This window comes from Ananas comosus, linkage group 5, assembly GCF_001540865.1.
Source record: "Ananas comosus cultivar F153 linkage group 5, ASM154086v1, whole genome shotgun sequence".
Taxonomy (NCBI): domain Eukaryota; kingdom Viridiplantae; phylum Streptophyta; class Magnoliopsida; order Poales; family Bromeliaceae; genus Ananas; species Ananas comosus.
The window spans coordinates 5,105,672-5,121,831 of record NC_033625.1 but is presented as its reverse complement, the minus strand read 5'-3'; the positions used below and the strand labels follow the sequence as shown (position 1 = coordinate 5,121,831).

Below are 16,160 nucleotides of genomic sequence, written 5' to 3'. Positions count from 1 at the left end.
TAATATTTCGTTAAATTATATACAAAAAACTTCAAATTACCCACCTAGGTTTATCGAATATTCACTTCAATACTCTTTGATTTTAACTTTATCACTGATTTAACGAAAAAAATTAATAAAATCGATAATAAAAAGATAAAAATAAACCACAAGACACAGAATTGATACATTTTAAATCATAAGATACTAAAATGAGAGAGTATGAAACCACAAGGGTGGTATTTGAAGTTTTTCCTTTTCTTTATTGTAGATCAAATTCTCTAACTATATAGACTGCAAGCACTCCACATTTGTCCATATTCTAGTGCATAATAAAGTTGACGTTTTCAAAATAAATAAAATGACAACAATACCAAATGTGGCCCGAGTTGGGGATGAATTCTTCCAACCTCACTTATATTCACCTCCTCTTAAGCTTAAAAATATGAAAACATGAAATAATTTCCAGTAGCATACTATTTACTTACAATAAAGCAATAATTTTCGTTTGAGATAATTCTCATTTATAAGAACAAGTGTAATTTTACAGCAATTGTAATTTTGGAGAAACGAAATCCACAAAAGATTTGATAGATCTAACAATGCGGAAGAGATATTAATATTATTCATCCAATTAAGACAGCTATTTGCTACATGCACTGATGCACAGTGTTAAAAATGCTGTAATAAATTACTTCTCTAAATTATTGTCATTACCCAAATTATGACAAACAATTATTCATCTAAGAGTCTGTCAAAATGTTAATGACAACGATATAGTCTACAACAATATGGTGTGCATTCTCTCAAAAGGTTTCTAAAACTATTCTTTGTGTGTTTCCGAAAGAACTGCGAATTTGCATAAACTTCTCACAAATTGAAAGAGAATCATCAAAAAGAGTAACTAATAAATTAATAAACCTTATTTTCCTGCCGAAGAAAAGGTATAGGAGGAGGATACAACAATTTAAAGTCAAATCTAAATGGCAAATTAAACTGGATAGATGGATACAACCTACATAGAGATTGCTTGCTCGCTTCTCTGGTGTTCTGGAACGACCTCTTCTTCATCAGCAAAACTCGGAGCTTTCGGGGTCAATCCGAGGATTTTGAACATCAGTTGATCAGCATCAAAGTCGTTGTTGGGCGTCGTTAGTAGTTTCTCGCCGGTGAAGATTGAATTGGCCCCAGCAAGAAAACATAGAGCTTGTTCGGGCATTGAGAACCGCACTCGGCCGGCAGATAGCCTCACCATTGCCTTTGGCATCACAATGCGGGCAGTGGCGATCATGCGGATCATCTCCCATATCTCAACAGGCTGGTTTTGAGACAAAGAAGTCAGGAAAGGAAGTATAGGGCTGATTAAAATTTAATACCTGAAAATTGATCTCGATTTCTAGTTATGTACTTAGATCTTCCAATTTAGCAAACTTTTAGTCATGAAGCTTGTTCCCTGTTGTGATTAAGCCCTTTCATTAGTCTATCATCTGAAAAAGCCACTTCAGCATTATTTGTTCCAGGGTCTATCTCTAAAAATTGCCAGGTCAAGATATGATAAAATGATGCTAGCTTGGTGTCAGGAGAGTGGACTAAATGTCAGAGTAAATTCCCAAACTAGACACTTTGGGAAAGTAATCAAAGTCCAGGTCAAACATCAAGGGCTAAATTTGCAATTCATTTAGAAGTTTAGATTTCACAGGAGAAAATCAGGTATCTGTTGAAAGTATGAAATTAGGGGGGGGGGGGAGAAGAAATAGGCTTTGAGCTTGCAGATCTGTCATCTGCTGGGAGTTCATTTAATAATGCTTCTATCGAAAAGCAATAAGATAAGGCTCAGCGGGAATTTAAAAGGGTTGTGACAGCATGGTACAAAAAAAAAAGAATAATTACAATATACTCATGGATGAACATTGGTATATGCATTATTTTTCAGTTGTGGATAAGTGACAGATCCGTTAATATAGTAATTATAGTAATACCATGTGAGCAAAGCCATGAGGCATAATCATAGAATTGCGGCAATATAATAATGAGTGATAAATTAATGACATCTATACTTGAGGAACATAAACAATATTTATGAAATATAGCTATAGATAATGTGATCACCTTCTGGTCCTGAAGAGGGGTGCCTTTGACAGCAATCAACGCATTGATAGGAACGCTCTCAGGGTGCATAGGGAGGGTGGCTAGCGTATGCAACAATCCTACACGGTCCTCTTCTGCTTCCCCGAGGCCTATAATTCCTCCTATAAAGAGAAAAAAGAATTGAACTTGCCTATTGTAGAACGATAAGATAAAAAGATAGATAAAAGAGAGAAAAGTTCCGAGCACTGGCAGGAGTTTTAACAAGATTCTCCTAAAAAAGGATTAGCAATATTATAATCCTAAAATCAACTAGAGAATTAGAAATCATAACAGTGCATTCATGTTGGTGTATATTGCATGTGCTATTTTTGGCAGAAGAATTAGGCCAAAGAATCATTTGTGTTGTCATACATGTGTGAAATAGTGCCTATTTGACAGAGGTGAAGCTTTTGCACAAGTGTTGCAAGATTAGAGCAGTTTGAAAAGGGACTATCAGCTTTTACGGAAATACTGATTATATTAAACAGCTTTCCTACAGCAAAAGCAAAATATCAAATTAGAGATGCTGCTCTTGTGGCCTAAAAGCTCATTTTAGCTTATGACCAGACCAAAAGCTTGAGATTTGTTTGTCAAACTCCTGGTTTTCTGAAAGCTTATGCATGCTGGAGTAGAGAAGCCACTCCAAAAGCCAAGCCAAACATATGCTTATCACATCAAAAATCTGACGCGCAATTAATCATTGCATTGGACTACATAATGGTTTCTAGAGCTAGAGGGAAAATACCCGAACAAACATTTATTCCTGCCTCACGGACATATTGAAGTGTTTCCAGTCTCTCATCATACGATCTTGTGGTAATAATGTTGGGGTAATATTCTCTTGATGTATCAAGATTATGATTATATGCTGTGAGCCCTGCCTTTTTAAGTTCTGCCGCCTGCTGCTTCTCCAACATGCCCAAAGTGCAACAAACCTCCATGCCCATGCCCCTGAAAGCAAAACGAAAATGGTGCGTTAACATTTAACACCGAGCAAGAATATTGCAAATAAATCTAATTCAAATGCTCAAAATTTCAGCATTAATTAAAGAGATAACTGAGCCTTTCCCTCTCAAAATCCACCAGGAGTAACACCCTTCATTAGGATGTGTACTAACCTTGATACAAAACTAAGAGCTATTTAATTTGCTATTGCTATGGATATTCTCTTTATAAAGATTGGTTATTCAGTTACCATGTGGTTTTGAAAAGCGGAAATTGAATAAAACAAAACTTTCGGATAGACCGCAATTGTACTACATATATTTTTCCTACAACTAAGTATAAATTAGAAATACAAGAATTGGATACAAATTTGGTGCTTATAGAGTTATAGTTCTAGACATTACGAATGTACTAATGAGATATAATTCTAAAATGCTTAGACCTAAAAGCATAATGAAAAAATAAATCTACATCAGCTTTGTTTTCTGGTTTCGGATATCCTATCTATTTGCTTGCTTCAGTCTCTGAAAACAAATTTTTAATTATTTTGGTTCAGTCTATTTTTCTTTAAAAAACAGTAATATATGCAGCCTATCTTATACAACGTGCCATCAACGCTGAAATATTAGAATTATGGTTCTTCGAGCTTTGTAATATTCTCCTAGGAGACCTTTTAAGCAGCAGATTGAAATAGGATTATCTTCAGAATGAGTCTTTAAACTTATGAATACAGAGATTATACTTTGGAATTATCAAAGACAGTTGGAATCATGAAAAAAGAAATTAATTGCCACAAATTTCAGGAAATAGATTGTTTACAGTTACATAACTAAGAAATGCCAAATTTCTGTGCATTTAAATTTTAGTACAAAAGCTGATGGCCTAATGCTTTCAGAGACTAAACTTTTGACTCTTCACGTCATAATTGTTACTTTTGTAAGTCAATGATGCTCTTTGAAGTACCTTATTTCCTTAATATATTCAAGGATTTGGTTGAAGTTAGTTTTCCTGCCGATAGTATCTCTCCAAGCAGCTCCCATGCAGAAGCGTGTGCTTCCAGCTTCTTTCGCCTGTAAAGATAAATTCATAACCTTTTAAAAGGGAAATAAATTTACTTCAACAGAAGTGAATCCGCTGACACACACTGTCTATGACGCAAAAAAGATTATATATTGGTACTGCAAAGGGACAGAAGTAACTATAGAAACCAATCCTACAGTATTCATGATTTTAAACAAAAACAAAGGTACTACTTCCTAAAACAATTTTATTTCATGGGTAGTCCTTCCTTGCATAAAAAACAACAAGATATATCTTAATTCTTCCTCATATGCACCCAAATAATGCATGGAGAATCAGCTAGTTGATAGAACAGACTAAATAGAAGATTAACTATTACATAGTTGCCACACCACATCTGCAGTCTTTTAGAGCAACTGAATCATGCATATACTAGCAACAAAAAATTAGAGTTACTCAATATCAACTCAAAAGTCATAAAATCAGCCTCCACCGTCGACAGAGAATTCCGACAAGCATACGAAACCTTTTTCGCTGCCTCCAAGACGGTATCCTTGTTCATCATCTTTTGAGCTTTCAATCCAGTGTCATAGCGCGACGACTGCGGACAGTACGAGCAATCTTCACTACATCCTCCCGTCTTTATAGAAAGAAGGGTGCACTGCTGCACTTCTCGGAACTTGTGAACATTCCTGTGCACTTGAGCCTGAAAGGACCCACAAAATATGTAGAAAATGACAGATTACAAGATTGAGGGAAAAAATAAAAAAATTTGAACCTTGCCGGAAAAACGCACAAGAGTAGTAGTTCTGAAAAAAGAACCAGTAAACATAAATATATTGTATACAATTTTTTACATTTTTTTTTAAAAAAATTCAAATAAAGATTCAACTTTTTCCTCTTTTCCCAAGGTTCCCCAGCCAACTAAAAACAATTTCCTTTTTTTTAGACAATAGTGGTAGAATTCATTCCGAACAACGTGGAAACACAAAAAACACAAAAAAGATTGTGCGACGATAATTTTCTCCAAAAGCTTAAGCTGCTAGAGGATGATGATATTACATTTTACATACAATTAAATTAGACTAGAAGCCTAAATATACTTAGAAACCACGCGAAACAACAATGTCCTCTAAATGTTTAAGCTGAAAGAGTACGGAGTTTCAACATTTCATACATATTCAGAGAAATTTTCCATTATTACTACACAATTCGAATCATAGCCTTTGCTTTACTCTGATCTACAGATACAAATTAACCATTACTCCACACCGAAGGGAATTAAAAGCTCGAGCGATTATGCCGATTACCCCGTGGAAGAGGAGATCGAGGATGGGGGAGTCGTAGATGGCCTTGATCTCGTTCCTGCCCCAGTCGTTCCTCGGCCCCTCCCGTATCGTCCGCTCCGCCTCCGCCGCCGCCGCCGAGGTCGATATCCCCGCCGCCGCCGCCGCCGCCGCCGCAGGGGGGCGTAGGCGCGAGCGCAGGGATCGGATCAGGAGCATTTCCCCCCCCTCGCCTCTCCCGATCCCTCTCGAAGCTTCGATGCGTAGAAGAGCGAGGAAGCGAGAGCGAGAAGAGAGAGAGAGAGAGAGAGAGAGTGAGGAGGCGACGAAACCGAGGGAGAAGAGAGAGTGGTGGTTCCTCTCTCCCTTCAACAAACTCTCAGCTACCCCCTCCGGCCCCACCGCACTGCCTACTGCGGAGAATCCAACGGCCCAAACTGCATCGAATAGAAAACGAAAGCCACGTGTCGCTCACCTGCGTACTCACCTTTTTTTTTTTTTCCCCTTTCTTTTAAGCATAAATAAAATTACTAAATTTTAATTTATTTATCTAAGCTACGTATTATTTTTACAATCAAATATTCATTTTTTTAAAAAAAATTATAATTTTACTATCTAATTTTGCAATTTATCTAATTTAAATGGATCAATAATATTTTAATGTTTTAAGATAATTACTCACTCTAGTAAATTTATGATATCAAAAATTATAAAAAATATACTTTTAAATTTATAAAAATAAACGGCACATTTAAATTTTAGAATCAACAAGCTACTGATTTAAATCAAACAAATTAAAATAAATAGAATAAAAAAATTAAAATTTTAAAAGGTTACAAAACCAACTGAAAATGTGTTATTGATCTTATGATGCGAAAAGAGCTACCCGGGACACTAATAATAAGACCATTTACATAAATACATTCATCAAAGATATAAAAATGTACCAGCAAAAAAAAAAAAAAAAACTGATAAAAGAAAAGAAAAGAAAAGAAAATCCCTTTATTGAGTAATACAACATTTTCAGTTGATAATTCATCCCTTTGTTCGCATCCTAAAGCATCAGCTTTTTCAAACTCCCATGTGTTTACGCAACAACAATAGATGATATGAAAACCTGCGCACAGATGTTCTACATTATCAACTCGGATCAAATCCAAGACTCCTAAGAACTAAAATCCCGACTTCTCGATCGCTTCTTATGCCGGTGAGAATGTTCGGTGCGATCTCCGCGGTGCTTGCTCCGCGAATCATCTCGATCGTGCGAATGCTCTCTGTGACGGCTATGGCGCTCGCTACGGTTTTCGTCGACATCAGTTGGACTCCTTCGCCTCTTACGGTAACTCTCTTCTCCATCCTTTGCTCGGGGCCTCGACGGCGAATCTTCTCCCTCTGCATAGCTGCTGCTTCTCCGCCTGGGTGGAGACGGAATCTACGAATAGAAAAGAAACCGTAGATCATCAGGTTACTCCATTACGGCATGCGAGATGCTTAGTAAGTATTCCACAAGCCAGAAAAAGAAAATATTAAACATTTTTTCGTAGGAAAGAAGATGATGTAAAAACTCCATTCGGTATTTTTTGTGCACCGGAAATAATTTAGCTACATGTCACGGAGCTAATTTCTCACCTTAAGGAGCGAAAAGATAGTTATGAGAGATACCGGGAAGCTAAATCTCATACAACAACTGGGCGGGAACTTTCGAAGTTATCTACAACATTTTCTTTCTAATCTGCGCGGCAAAGCGTAGAAAACTGTGAAACAAGTATCTATTCTTTTTGCGGCATTTTGAAGCTCATCAAAGAAGTAGAAAAGGCAATCCTCTTATGCCGTGTTGAAAATCGCTATCAGCATCCAGGCGAAACAAATAATTCTCCTTGCCAAAACAAATATACAATTTTGATAGTCTCGAGAAATATTCGGACAACCAAAAAGGAGAACTATTTGCGGATTTTTCGAAAATGGCACAATACAATAAAGATTCGCGAACAATGGATGTTGCAGTATTGCAGCTATGCTAGTCGTAGTTAACTTTGATCGATATTTTACTATATAACTTGCAAAAACAACAAGCGATCTCCTAGATAGGTAAGGAGAAGCCCTAGACGGTTTATAACTAGTTTACAGCTTCAGCATCATAGCTGATATCTTTTTTCTCTATAATTTTGATCGCAATATCAAAACTGTGGAATTAGACTCAGATAAAATTGAAACCTATTAGCGACTTCAATTACGACAAATTCTATGGCAAAACGAGATTTTTTTTTTTTATTTTATGCGTGTCTCAAAGACATTGAAACGCTAAATAAATGTTTCGACAGAGAAAGGAAGATATTACCTGAAAGCGCGACATATATCGGCCCTCCGGTGGTGGCGGAATGCCGAGCCTTTTTAGATCGTCGTAAGGAATGGGCCGCCTATTTGTCAGAAAGCATAAAATTAGCTATCTTTAAAACCAGTATTCGTCAAAAATTGAGGAGGGCGTAACAACAACACCGAGAATAATTAGTCGCCTATAGAAAGTATCGCTATTATTGAGCTAAACTAAAGGAGTGACCATACAGAGGAGCTCGAAATGGCCTCTCTCGACCTCCGAATCGGAGCTGACCGGATTCCTTCTTGCCTCCGAGCCCGCCTCCTGTCAAAAATAAGAAAAGGATAAAAATTAAACGAAAATGAAGAGAGAGGAACTCATCTCACAAAGTATTTAAACATAGATCTGAGAATTTGCACAAATCGCAAGTGCTACAACATACCAAGACGTCGAGGTATCCATCCAGGCATTAGGTGTTGTCGGTAGTAATCTACGATCACTTCACTGCCATCTATGATTGAATGGTGCGCATCCTTCATGCACGAGGAAGAGAGTGAGAAGTTTCAATATCAAATATATTTTGTTAAAGATTGCTCGTAAAAATTATTCGAGGACTTGAGGCTTTCAAAGGACAAGACGAACAGAAAAGTTAGCATCTATTCGAGGCACCCATCGGGACCAGGAAATAATCGAGAGCAAGGCTTAGAACCGGAACCTCATATGCACGGCGCATTTCTCTGTCGGATTCGTATTCAACAAAAGCATAACCGCGTGAAGCGCCGGTGACTGCAAATAGAAAGCAATTGCATAAAAGAATAGTAAATGGCCATAGTTTCAAACTTTATTTTAACACAATAAATACGAGCACATTTTTTTCGTAATCACAATAAAGGAACATAGAAATAGCATAAAGGAGGCCAAGGGCCATTCATGAAAAGAGGGGGAAAAAGAAGTTACCGATATCTCTGACCAATCGCATGTTCTTCACCCTCCCGTACTTGCTCATCGCCTGCAAAAAGAAAAGTGAATCAACAGCAACAACAACTAAGTAACGACCCGTCATACTAGCATTAGTAGCCTGTCGGATCTAAACCACGAGCCCCAAATGCTTACAATATCCTATCACACTTATAGTTCAAAATCAGCGAACAATGTGAGACCCATCCACACTCTTGGTTGGCAATGAGGAGCAAATGTAATAAACAAAGAGCATATACTATACTAGTAGCATATAAATGAAAAGCAAGGCAAGAGCCCGTCGAATCGTTGGCGCTAACCATTAATCCCAAAAGCTTGAGCGGTTAAATATATGCAACCAAGTTACTTAAAGCGTGCAGATACAGCGCCCACGGGTCTCGATTGTGACTCGGCCCAACGAGTCTCATGCGACTTCGAACATGACTCGATCCACCCAGCCTCATACCTTTTCAAACATGACTCGACCCGACGTAGCCACCCGTCACATGGCAGGATTTTGGTCCATTTAAGCCAACAAAGCCAACTTTGATACCAAATGTAACAAAGATCAAGCCCACTAGCATTAAGCAACTTGTAATAATAAGAGAACAGCGGGGCAGAAGAGCAGGAGACGAGGAGGATTTGGGGACCTGCCGGAGGGTTTCGTCGTCGGTGAGGCGAGAGAGTCGGCCGACGAAGACGGTGCGGTAGGGATCGCCGATGACCTTCGGGTCCCCAAACGGATCATCTGCACAGAGCGCGCACAAAGATTAGATTAGATTAGATTAGATTAGAACCAGTTGGAAGAAGAGCGATGGAAGAATGGAATGAGGGTAGAGAGTAGGGAGGAGGGGGAGGAGGAGGAGGAGGGCGGACGGACAGAGGTTGGCGGTGGAGCAGAGGAGGGCGCGGAAGACGGCGTTGTCGTGGGGGAGGACGTCGGTGCCGTCGATGCTGCCGGCCTGGATCGGGTGGTACCGCTCCGCGTAGAACACCGCGTTCAGCCTCCCGCCGCCGCCGCCGCTCATTCTCCGGCTTCGCACCTCTAAAAGGGATTTTTTTTTCTTTCTTTCTTTCTTTTCTAAATATATTTCTCTTTGTCCCTTTTTTTTTTTTTTTTTTTTTTTTTTTTAAACGGGGCGGACCTTAGGGACCGGCGGGGTTCGCATCCTTTCGCCCCGTCAGATCAAAGACTGACTCGGAACAGATAAATTTTATTTTACTCTTTTTTTCTTTTTTTCTTTTTTTTTTGTTCCTTTTGATAAGTGGCGAGATATGAATAAATTTTTTGACGAATTTTTAACGCTCATAACCTAGCTAGAGCTCTATCAGTAAGAAAACTTCAAATACCATCAGTGATTTTGAAGCTTTCTTATTTTAATATTGTAATTTAAAATATATTACTTTATATCATGTGATTTTATTTTTTCTTTTTTGTTATCTCCTTCGTTAATTTTTTTATTAATAAATGATAAAATTAAAACCACATAGTACTAAAATAAAACTGCAATAAACCACATGATATTAAAGTGAATATTCAATAAATCATAGGTGGGGCATCTAAAATTTTTTATATATAATTTATCGAAGAGATAACAAAAATGCTGATGGAAAGAAAAAAAAAAAATTCAGTGTACCAAAATAACACATTTTAAACCACGGAATATTACAGTATGAAAACGTGAAACCACAGGAATGATATTTAAACTTTACCCTAATAAAATTCATGCTGACATGCGGCACGAAGAGAGGAATACCAAATCTTGGCTTCAATAGAAGATTAAGACAACATTACCTGTTGATGCAGTATTTTTGGCATCTATCAACGAAAGAGCAATGCGTGTGTGAAATAATGCTACTAGCTATTTCAAAAATTCTAAAGCGCTTTCAAGAGAACAAGCATTATAACAATGAGAATTATGATATGAAAACAGTAAGTCCATTAAAAGACTTCTTGAGTCACATATACAAGACTTCAGAAACACTGGATATGATCCCACACAAAAGCCGATGAAATTTCTAAAAGCACAAAAAACCTCATTCACAAGAATCTCAATGACAGGAAAAAGAGAAAAAGAAATAGAAAAAGAAAAAGAAGAAAAGAAGGAAAAGGCAAACCCTGAAAAGCACAAAAAGGAGACAAAATCATTGAACAACAACGCAGATTAGCAAGACACACACACACACACACAGACAGAGGATTCGGAATGTGGACCGACAATACTGATGGAACTCGGAGAAGATGAAGAGCAAACAACGAAATGATTTAGTTTTTGTTCTCTATACGCTGAATACGAAATTTCAAGCATCAGGAGCAGGAACAGATGGAGCAGCGGGTGGCGGGGCTTGCTTATTTACAAGAAGGGGAGAGAGTGCCTTCACTACAATGCTCATGTTGGGCCTAAACTCAGCTTCATATTGCACACAAAGGGCCGCTACAGCAGCGAGCTGCAGAAACAAAAAAAAGGAAACAAAAAGAGAGCCATGCAGTCAATTTTCACAGAGAGAGAGAGAGAGAGAGAGAGAGAGAGATACCTTAGCAACTCCTTTTGGAGGGTACTCCCCCTTCAACCTTGGATCTACACATTGTTTGACCTTGTCCTCACTCAACCTTGGAGTTGCCTATGAAAGGAGGAAAAAGTAGGTAATTATTTACAGAGGAAGTTGGGAGTAGAGCCGGTAGAATTTTGTGATAAAGGACGTAAACAACACTACAATCTCTGATTTTTAAAGTTCGAATTTCTGGAATTAAGAGACCACCCTTCCAACTCCCCATTATGATGATAGTATTGCATGTATAAAACTGAGGAAATGCTGGAATTGGGCTTGATTATGTTTTGGCGCCAACCAAAGTGGCGACATTGGTGAAGTCGCTTTATGACTTCAGCCACTTCACTGGCAACCACAACTGAATACTACGGTCGTTTTCACCTTTTAATTAACCTAACAATATAACTGAACAGTCACCTTTTAGAAGTGTCATTTTAGAGAAGCGGCACTTTCAACTCCAACTACTTATGAAACAACCCCTTAACAAGGAATGCTGGTATTAAAAATACTAATAATAATAGTTGCTGACAAGGAAGGAAAAGCTTACCCAAGTAACAAGACTCTGCTGACCTCTAGGCATAGTATGATCTACCGGCTTCCTTCCCGTCAGAAGTTCTAAAAGAACGACTCCAAAACTATACACATCACTTTTCTGAGTCAGCTGCCCAGTCATGGCATACCTGCACTACGAAAAACCCATTATGAATTTATTCAAACTTAACTCATCCATTTGAGTTTGGAATGCAGTACTCAAAAGTCAAAACTAAATTATATATCATTAAATAAGTTTGCTAGAAGCGGAGAAGGGCATCCAAAGTGAAAAAGATGGCAAAGAAAAGTAAGTGCTCATATCTTGGGATTTGAAATTAGAAGGGGAAAAAAAGAAGAAGAAATACCAACAAGCAAGCAACATTGCCTAATGCTAGTTATGCACTTTCTTCTATAAATTTAGCGGTGCCATCAATTACCAACAATGATGCCTATTGATCACACTTTATCTAGTACTCAAACAATATTAAGCTGGAAAGATATTAAATATTTCTATGGGTGACTAGGTAATTGAACTCATTAAGTATTCAAGATATGAGTTGATTCATACTCAGGTGCATGATAACCGAAGGTTCCCAGGACACGGGTGGAATGAAGGCGAGCAGCCATGTCAGGAGCCTGGTTTGAGAGATTGAAGTCGGCGATTTTTGCCTTGAAATCCTCAAATAAAAGAACATTGCTCGATCTGATATCCCGATGTATTATGGACGGCTGAACCTTCTCATGGAGATACTCTAACCCTTTTGCTGCATCGATAGCTATTCTCACACGCTGTATCCAGTCAAGCACAGGACCAGGTTGTGCACCTTGGACCCCTTTTCTTCCTGTGGTGCAAAAAAGAACAAGAATTCCTGCTTATATGTATATGAGAGAAGCCTAAAACATCCTTAAAAAGACAAGAGGATGTACTTCTGTATTTTGTTTGTAAGAAGTATCCATTCAAAATCCAAATTTCCGTATATACTTGTCAAAGGTGCAATATCATTCAAAATTACCCTTATTTTGAATTGGGGAAAATCGTGGAGGGAAGTTGGTTTTGTATTATAAAGAGAAGCATATATATAAGTTGAAGGGCATAGATGTAAGATAATAAGCATGTAAACGTACATGTGAAAACCATACTTTCCAAGGGGATATAAACATAAATACATAACTCGGTTGCAATAAAGAAGATGTAAAGTTATCACTCCTCCATCATACCATGTAAAATATCATGTAGAGAACCCATGGTTGCAAATTCAAATGCCAATATACGGAGATTTCCTTCAACACAATAACCGAGCATTTCAACTAAATTTTCATGCTTCAATCTTGATACAATTGAGACCTAATACCAGAAAAGAATTGTCAACACTTGGGTTTCCCTGGAGAAAGGGGACCACGTAGAAGCTGATATGCCGGACTAACAAGTGGGAAAATGGAAACACACAAGCAAATTTTGTGTATTATGAGAAATCGAACCTGGGTCAAAATTTCAGTGTTCGACTCAGGCTCAGATGTAACATCAAGTTTTTTAACTGCCACATGCTTCCCATTATCTAAAACCGCGTAGTACACTCTACCATATGATCCTTCACCAATCAAAGCTTTTGACCCAAAATTGTCCGTTTTCTCTTTCAGTTCTTCCAATGACAACGCAGGGACTTCAATGGGAGGAGGTGCCGTTTGCTGTTTGCTTTTGACACCAGCAGAAGTCTTTGGACCTTTCAGGTTTCCTGCAAATAAATAAGAAAAATTAACATTAATTCTCATTAAACCCATAAGAAAGAAATTAAAGAAACAGGACAAAATAAGAACAAATAACGTGTCAGTAAAAAAGCAGCAATAAATCTGACAAATTTCTTCATCTCAAAATCCACAGTTTTGATCATGAGGAGATAATAAAATGCCAGCACTAAGTAAAATATCATCTTCTTAATAGGCGCATTATCTTATATCCATTTTAGCTTTGTATCATGATTTTAAAAACTAATCATCGAGAAGCTAGTCCCAGCAAAAGTCAGAAAAAATTATTACAAAATTTTAATTTTCGACACACAATGTTTGGCACTAAGTAATTTTATAGTTTTTTGCGAACTGCAGGTCATGACTTAAATACTTAACTAAAATAAGTTAGAAGTAGTCAAACCAAAACATGCTTCAATACCAGAGTTTCTACGTGATAAAAAAGTTCTAAAGGCGAATATCTAAAGAGTCTAATGCATACCATCTATGTTATTGGATGGGCTCTTAAGATATTCATTCTCATGTTCATGACAAAGCTCATCCACCTGACAATTGCAGCAAAGCCAGCGACGCATCATACTCTTCAGGTCTGTGCCTTGCCTTTATAATGCATGTACCTTTACAACAAAAGAGGCCAAATAATAAAGCATATGAATGCTTTATTACATGTAACCTATGAAACAAAATAAGAGATCAAATTGATCATCAGGAACACTCTCTCTCTCTTTGTCTCTCTCTCCTTCTCTCTCTCTCTCAAGGTTACTTGAAATGGTCATTAAAGTTGGCATTTTGCATTCTATCATAGCATTTTCATTCTGGAATTCACAACTCTGTTATGCATTTTATGTAGCGGAGCAATAAACACATCTTACAGACAAATATCTCACCGTATTGACTAACCTGTAATAACATAAAATATTTAATGAATTATTGCTCTAGATAACGTACATCCATCAATGCAATCACTAGGTCGAAAGAAGAAAAAGAAAAGTGAAAATGATGGCAGTAGAGAATCATTAGCCACTTACATAATAGTATGAACAATTGCAAACTCAACCAACAGCTTTTAAGGTGTTGATGCCCTAATTTTCTCTCTAGTCACACCCATCGCCAATTAAGATGGCTCAAATTTATACATGGTTTTTAATTGATTTAGCACTCAATGGCAATATAGAAGGTGCAAGCATGATAGATGAAGACGGAAAGCAAGGTTCTTTTTTTTTAATATCAAAGCACACCTTAACAATCAGCAAGTCCCATGACAGAATTTCCAACAAAAACCCTAAGCCATTATTCTTACCTACATCATGATCACAAATCCTTAACTAAAATAGGAGTCTAGACAAGAATTATAATAAAAGTAAAAAACAAAAATGCCAAGCATGGTTCTTGAATGACATTCTTACTCATTCCAGCAATCTATGAAGTTCTTGACAAAAGAAGCTGATTTTCACCATACCAAACACAACAATAACTAACGAGATTAACCGACACAGTTTTGTGTGAGATTCAAACCCAAAACTCACAAGCTCTGTCTTTTCATTATCATATACAAGCTTTTAGCTGAAAATTTTGGATCAATCAATTAAAAATGTCACGACTTGAGAGACCCCCACAATGTTAATGGTTACACATAAACCTAGGCCTAGCACATTATTATTACTATAATGCAGCGCACACAGGACGAAGCAAATGTTATGCACATTTTGAATGCGTTTATCTAATTAACACCATTAATCTCAAAGTACCTACCTGAGAGGAAAAATGCAAAAATTAAGCAGTAAAATGATAGCTCAATAGTACAATTCTTAGGAATTGTTCCCTTCAAGAATCCTGTATAAAATTCTCCCACTTATAAATAACGCACAATTCAAAGAGAATCATAAACCAACCCCAAATTTAACAATCCGAAGAAAATAACCACCAAAACCATCAAATCCAATCCAAAAGCGAACACAATCCCCCGGGTAAAGAATCGACCGCAGTGGCCATCGATTCTTGCGACTTCTCGATGAATACGATCCCAATTCAACGAATCAATCGCGGAATTGCGAGGCGTGTACGAGATCGAAGAGGGAAAGGGTGGGTACTTTACCTGGGGGGATTCTTGGGCCCTAGGGTTAGGGTTTCGGAAACAAGGGATCAAATGAGAAGAGGAGGGGGAGGGGGAGGGGGAGGAGGAGGAAGAGGACGACGACGAAGAAGATGACGACGAAGGCGGTGGAGGTGGCGGTGGTGGCAAATCCGAATCATTTCGCTTCGGACGCCAGCGGAGCTTCGCCAAAAAGCGGCTCCCACGGACCCACCGCGATATTTTATTGCGGATTCATTTCGGACAAACTTTGTAAATATCAAAAATATCTATACAAAGTTCAACTTCCGTATGTTGATACTATAAAAATTTTAATATTTTTAAATATATTTTTATTAATTTAATTAAGTATGAGATAAATCTTTAATCTTAATTAGTTTTTGATATTTTTTACTCATTTGTATTATACTGTTATGGCTTTTATAGGAGAGATATATTTGTGATTGTAAAATTAAAAATATAAATAATTTTTAATAATTTTCTAACGGTAATAAATCAAAGAGACATATTTAAAAATATCAGTACTTTTGTACGAACGATATATAAACGTTGAACTTCATTCACTATATTTGCAGGACCTGCATGAAATTAACCATTTTATTATTTCCTTTTCTCC

General features: G+C 37.5%; 3 protein-coding genes across 6 annotated transcripts; all 3 read right to left on the bottom strand.

Moving 5' to 3' along the window:
- On the bottom strand, positions 652-5,711 carry LOC109711007 (biotin synthase). The gene is made up of 6 exons (XM_020233871.1): positions 5,382-5,711; positions 4,598-4,777; positions 4,015-4,121; positions 2,852-3,057; positions 2,089-2,228; positions 652-1,297 (listed from the first exon to the last, which is right to left on the bottom strand). Exons 1-6 carry the CDS (start codon positions 5,574-5,576, stop codon positions 995-997), a joined length of 1,131 nt encoding a protein of 376 aa, XP_020089460.1. The 5' UTR covers positions 5,577-5,711; the 3' UTR covers positions 652-994.
- LOC109709780 (U11/U12 small nuclear ribonucleoprotein 35 kDa protein) lies at positions 6,332-9,703 on the bottom strand. The gene is made up of 8 exons (XM_020232099.1): positions 9,509-9,703; positions 9,279-9,376; positions 8,629-8,680; positions 8,387-8,457; positions 8,114-8,204; positions 7,920-7,995; positions 7,696-7,774; positions 6,332-6,789 (listed from the first exon to the last, which is right to left on the bottom strand). The coding sequence occupies exons 1-8, from the start codon at positions 9,654-9,656 to the stop codon at positions 6,523-6,525; spliced, it is 882 nt and encodes a 293-aa protein (XP_020087688.1). The 5' UTR covers positions 9,657-9,703; the 3' UTR covers positions 6,332-6,522.
- LOC109710627 (PTI1-like tyrosine-protein kinase 3) lies at positions 10,546-15,760 on the bottom strand. Of its 4 annotated transcripts, none has more exons than XM_020233343.1 (8): positions 15,548-15,760; positions 13,934-14,125; positions 13,189-13,442; positions 12,928-13,054; positions 12,278-12,551; positions 11,726-11,858; positions 11,164-11,250; positions 10,546-11,076 (listed from the first exon to the last, which is right to left on the bottom strand). In XM_020233343.1, the coding sequence occupies exons 2-8, from the start codon at positions 14,028-14,030 to the stop codon at positions 10,930-10,932; spliced, it is 1,119 nt and encodes a 372-aa protein (XP_020088932.1). In that variant the 5' UTR covers positions 14,031-14,125; positions 15,548-15,760; the 3' UTR covers positions 10,546-10,929. The 4 variants fall into 4 exon arrangements, with proteins under 4 accessions (XP_020088932.1, XP_020088931.1, XP_020088933.1 ...); XM_020233342.1 differs by having other exon boundaries at positions 13,934-14,069; XM_020233344.1 differs by having other exon boundaries at positions 13,934-14,109; positions 15,548-15,562.

Bases quoted from the DNA above. Each gene is read 5' to 3' on its own strand.
- LOC109711007 (XM_020233871.1), bottom strand. From the start codon at position 5,576: ATGCTCCTGATCCGATCCCTGCGCTCGCGCCTACGCCCCCCTGCGGCG. The intron at 4,778-5,381 runs GTAATCGGCATA...GGGTCCTTTCAG, and splicing joins TCGATCTCCTCTTCCACGGG to GCTCAAGTGCACAGGAATGT. The intron at 3,058-4,014 runs GTACTTCAAAGA...TTTTGCTTTCAG, and splicing joins GAATATATTAAGGAAATAAG to GGGCATGGGCATGGAGGTTT.
- LOC109709780 (XM_020232099.1), bottom strand. From the start codon at position 9,656: ATGAGCGGCGGCGGCGGCGGGAGGCTGAACGCGGTGTTCTACGCGGAG. The intron at 8,458-8,628 runs GTAACTTCTTTT...TTCTATTTGCAG, and splicing joins GCGATTGGTCAGAGATATCG to TCACCGGCGCTTCACGCGGT. The intron at 8,205-8,386 runs GTTCCGGTTCTA...TCGTGCATGAAG, and splicing joins AAATGCGCCGTGCATATGAG to GATGCGCACCATTCAATCAT.
- LOC109710627 (XM_020233343.1), bottom strand. From the start codon at position 14,030: ATGATGCGTCGCTGGCTTTGCTGCAATTGTCAGGTGGATGAGCTTTGT. The intron at 11,251-11,725 runs GTAAGCTTTTCC...CTCCTTTCATAG, and splicing joins AGCAGAGTCTTGTTACTTGG to GCAACTCCAAGGTTGAGTGA. The intron at 11,077-11,163 runs GTATCTCTCTCT...TTGTTTCTGCAG, and splicing joins CTCCAAAAGGAGTTGCTAAG to CTCGCTGCTGTAGCGGCCCT.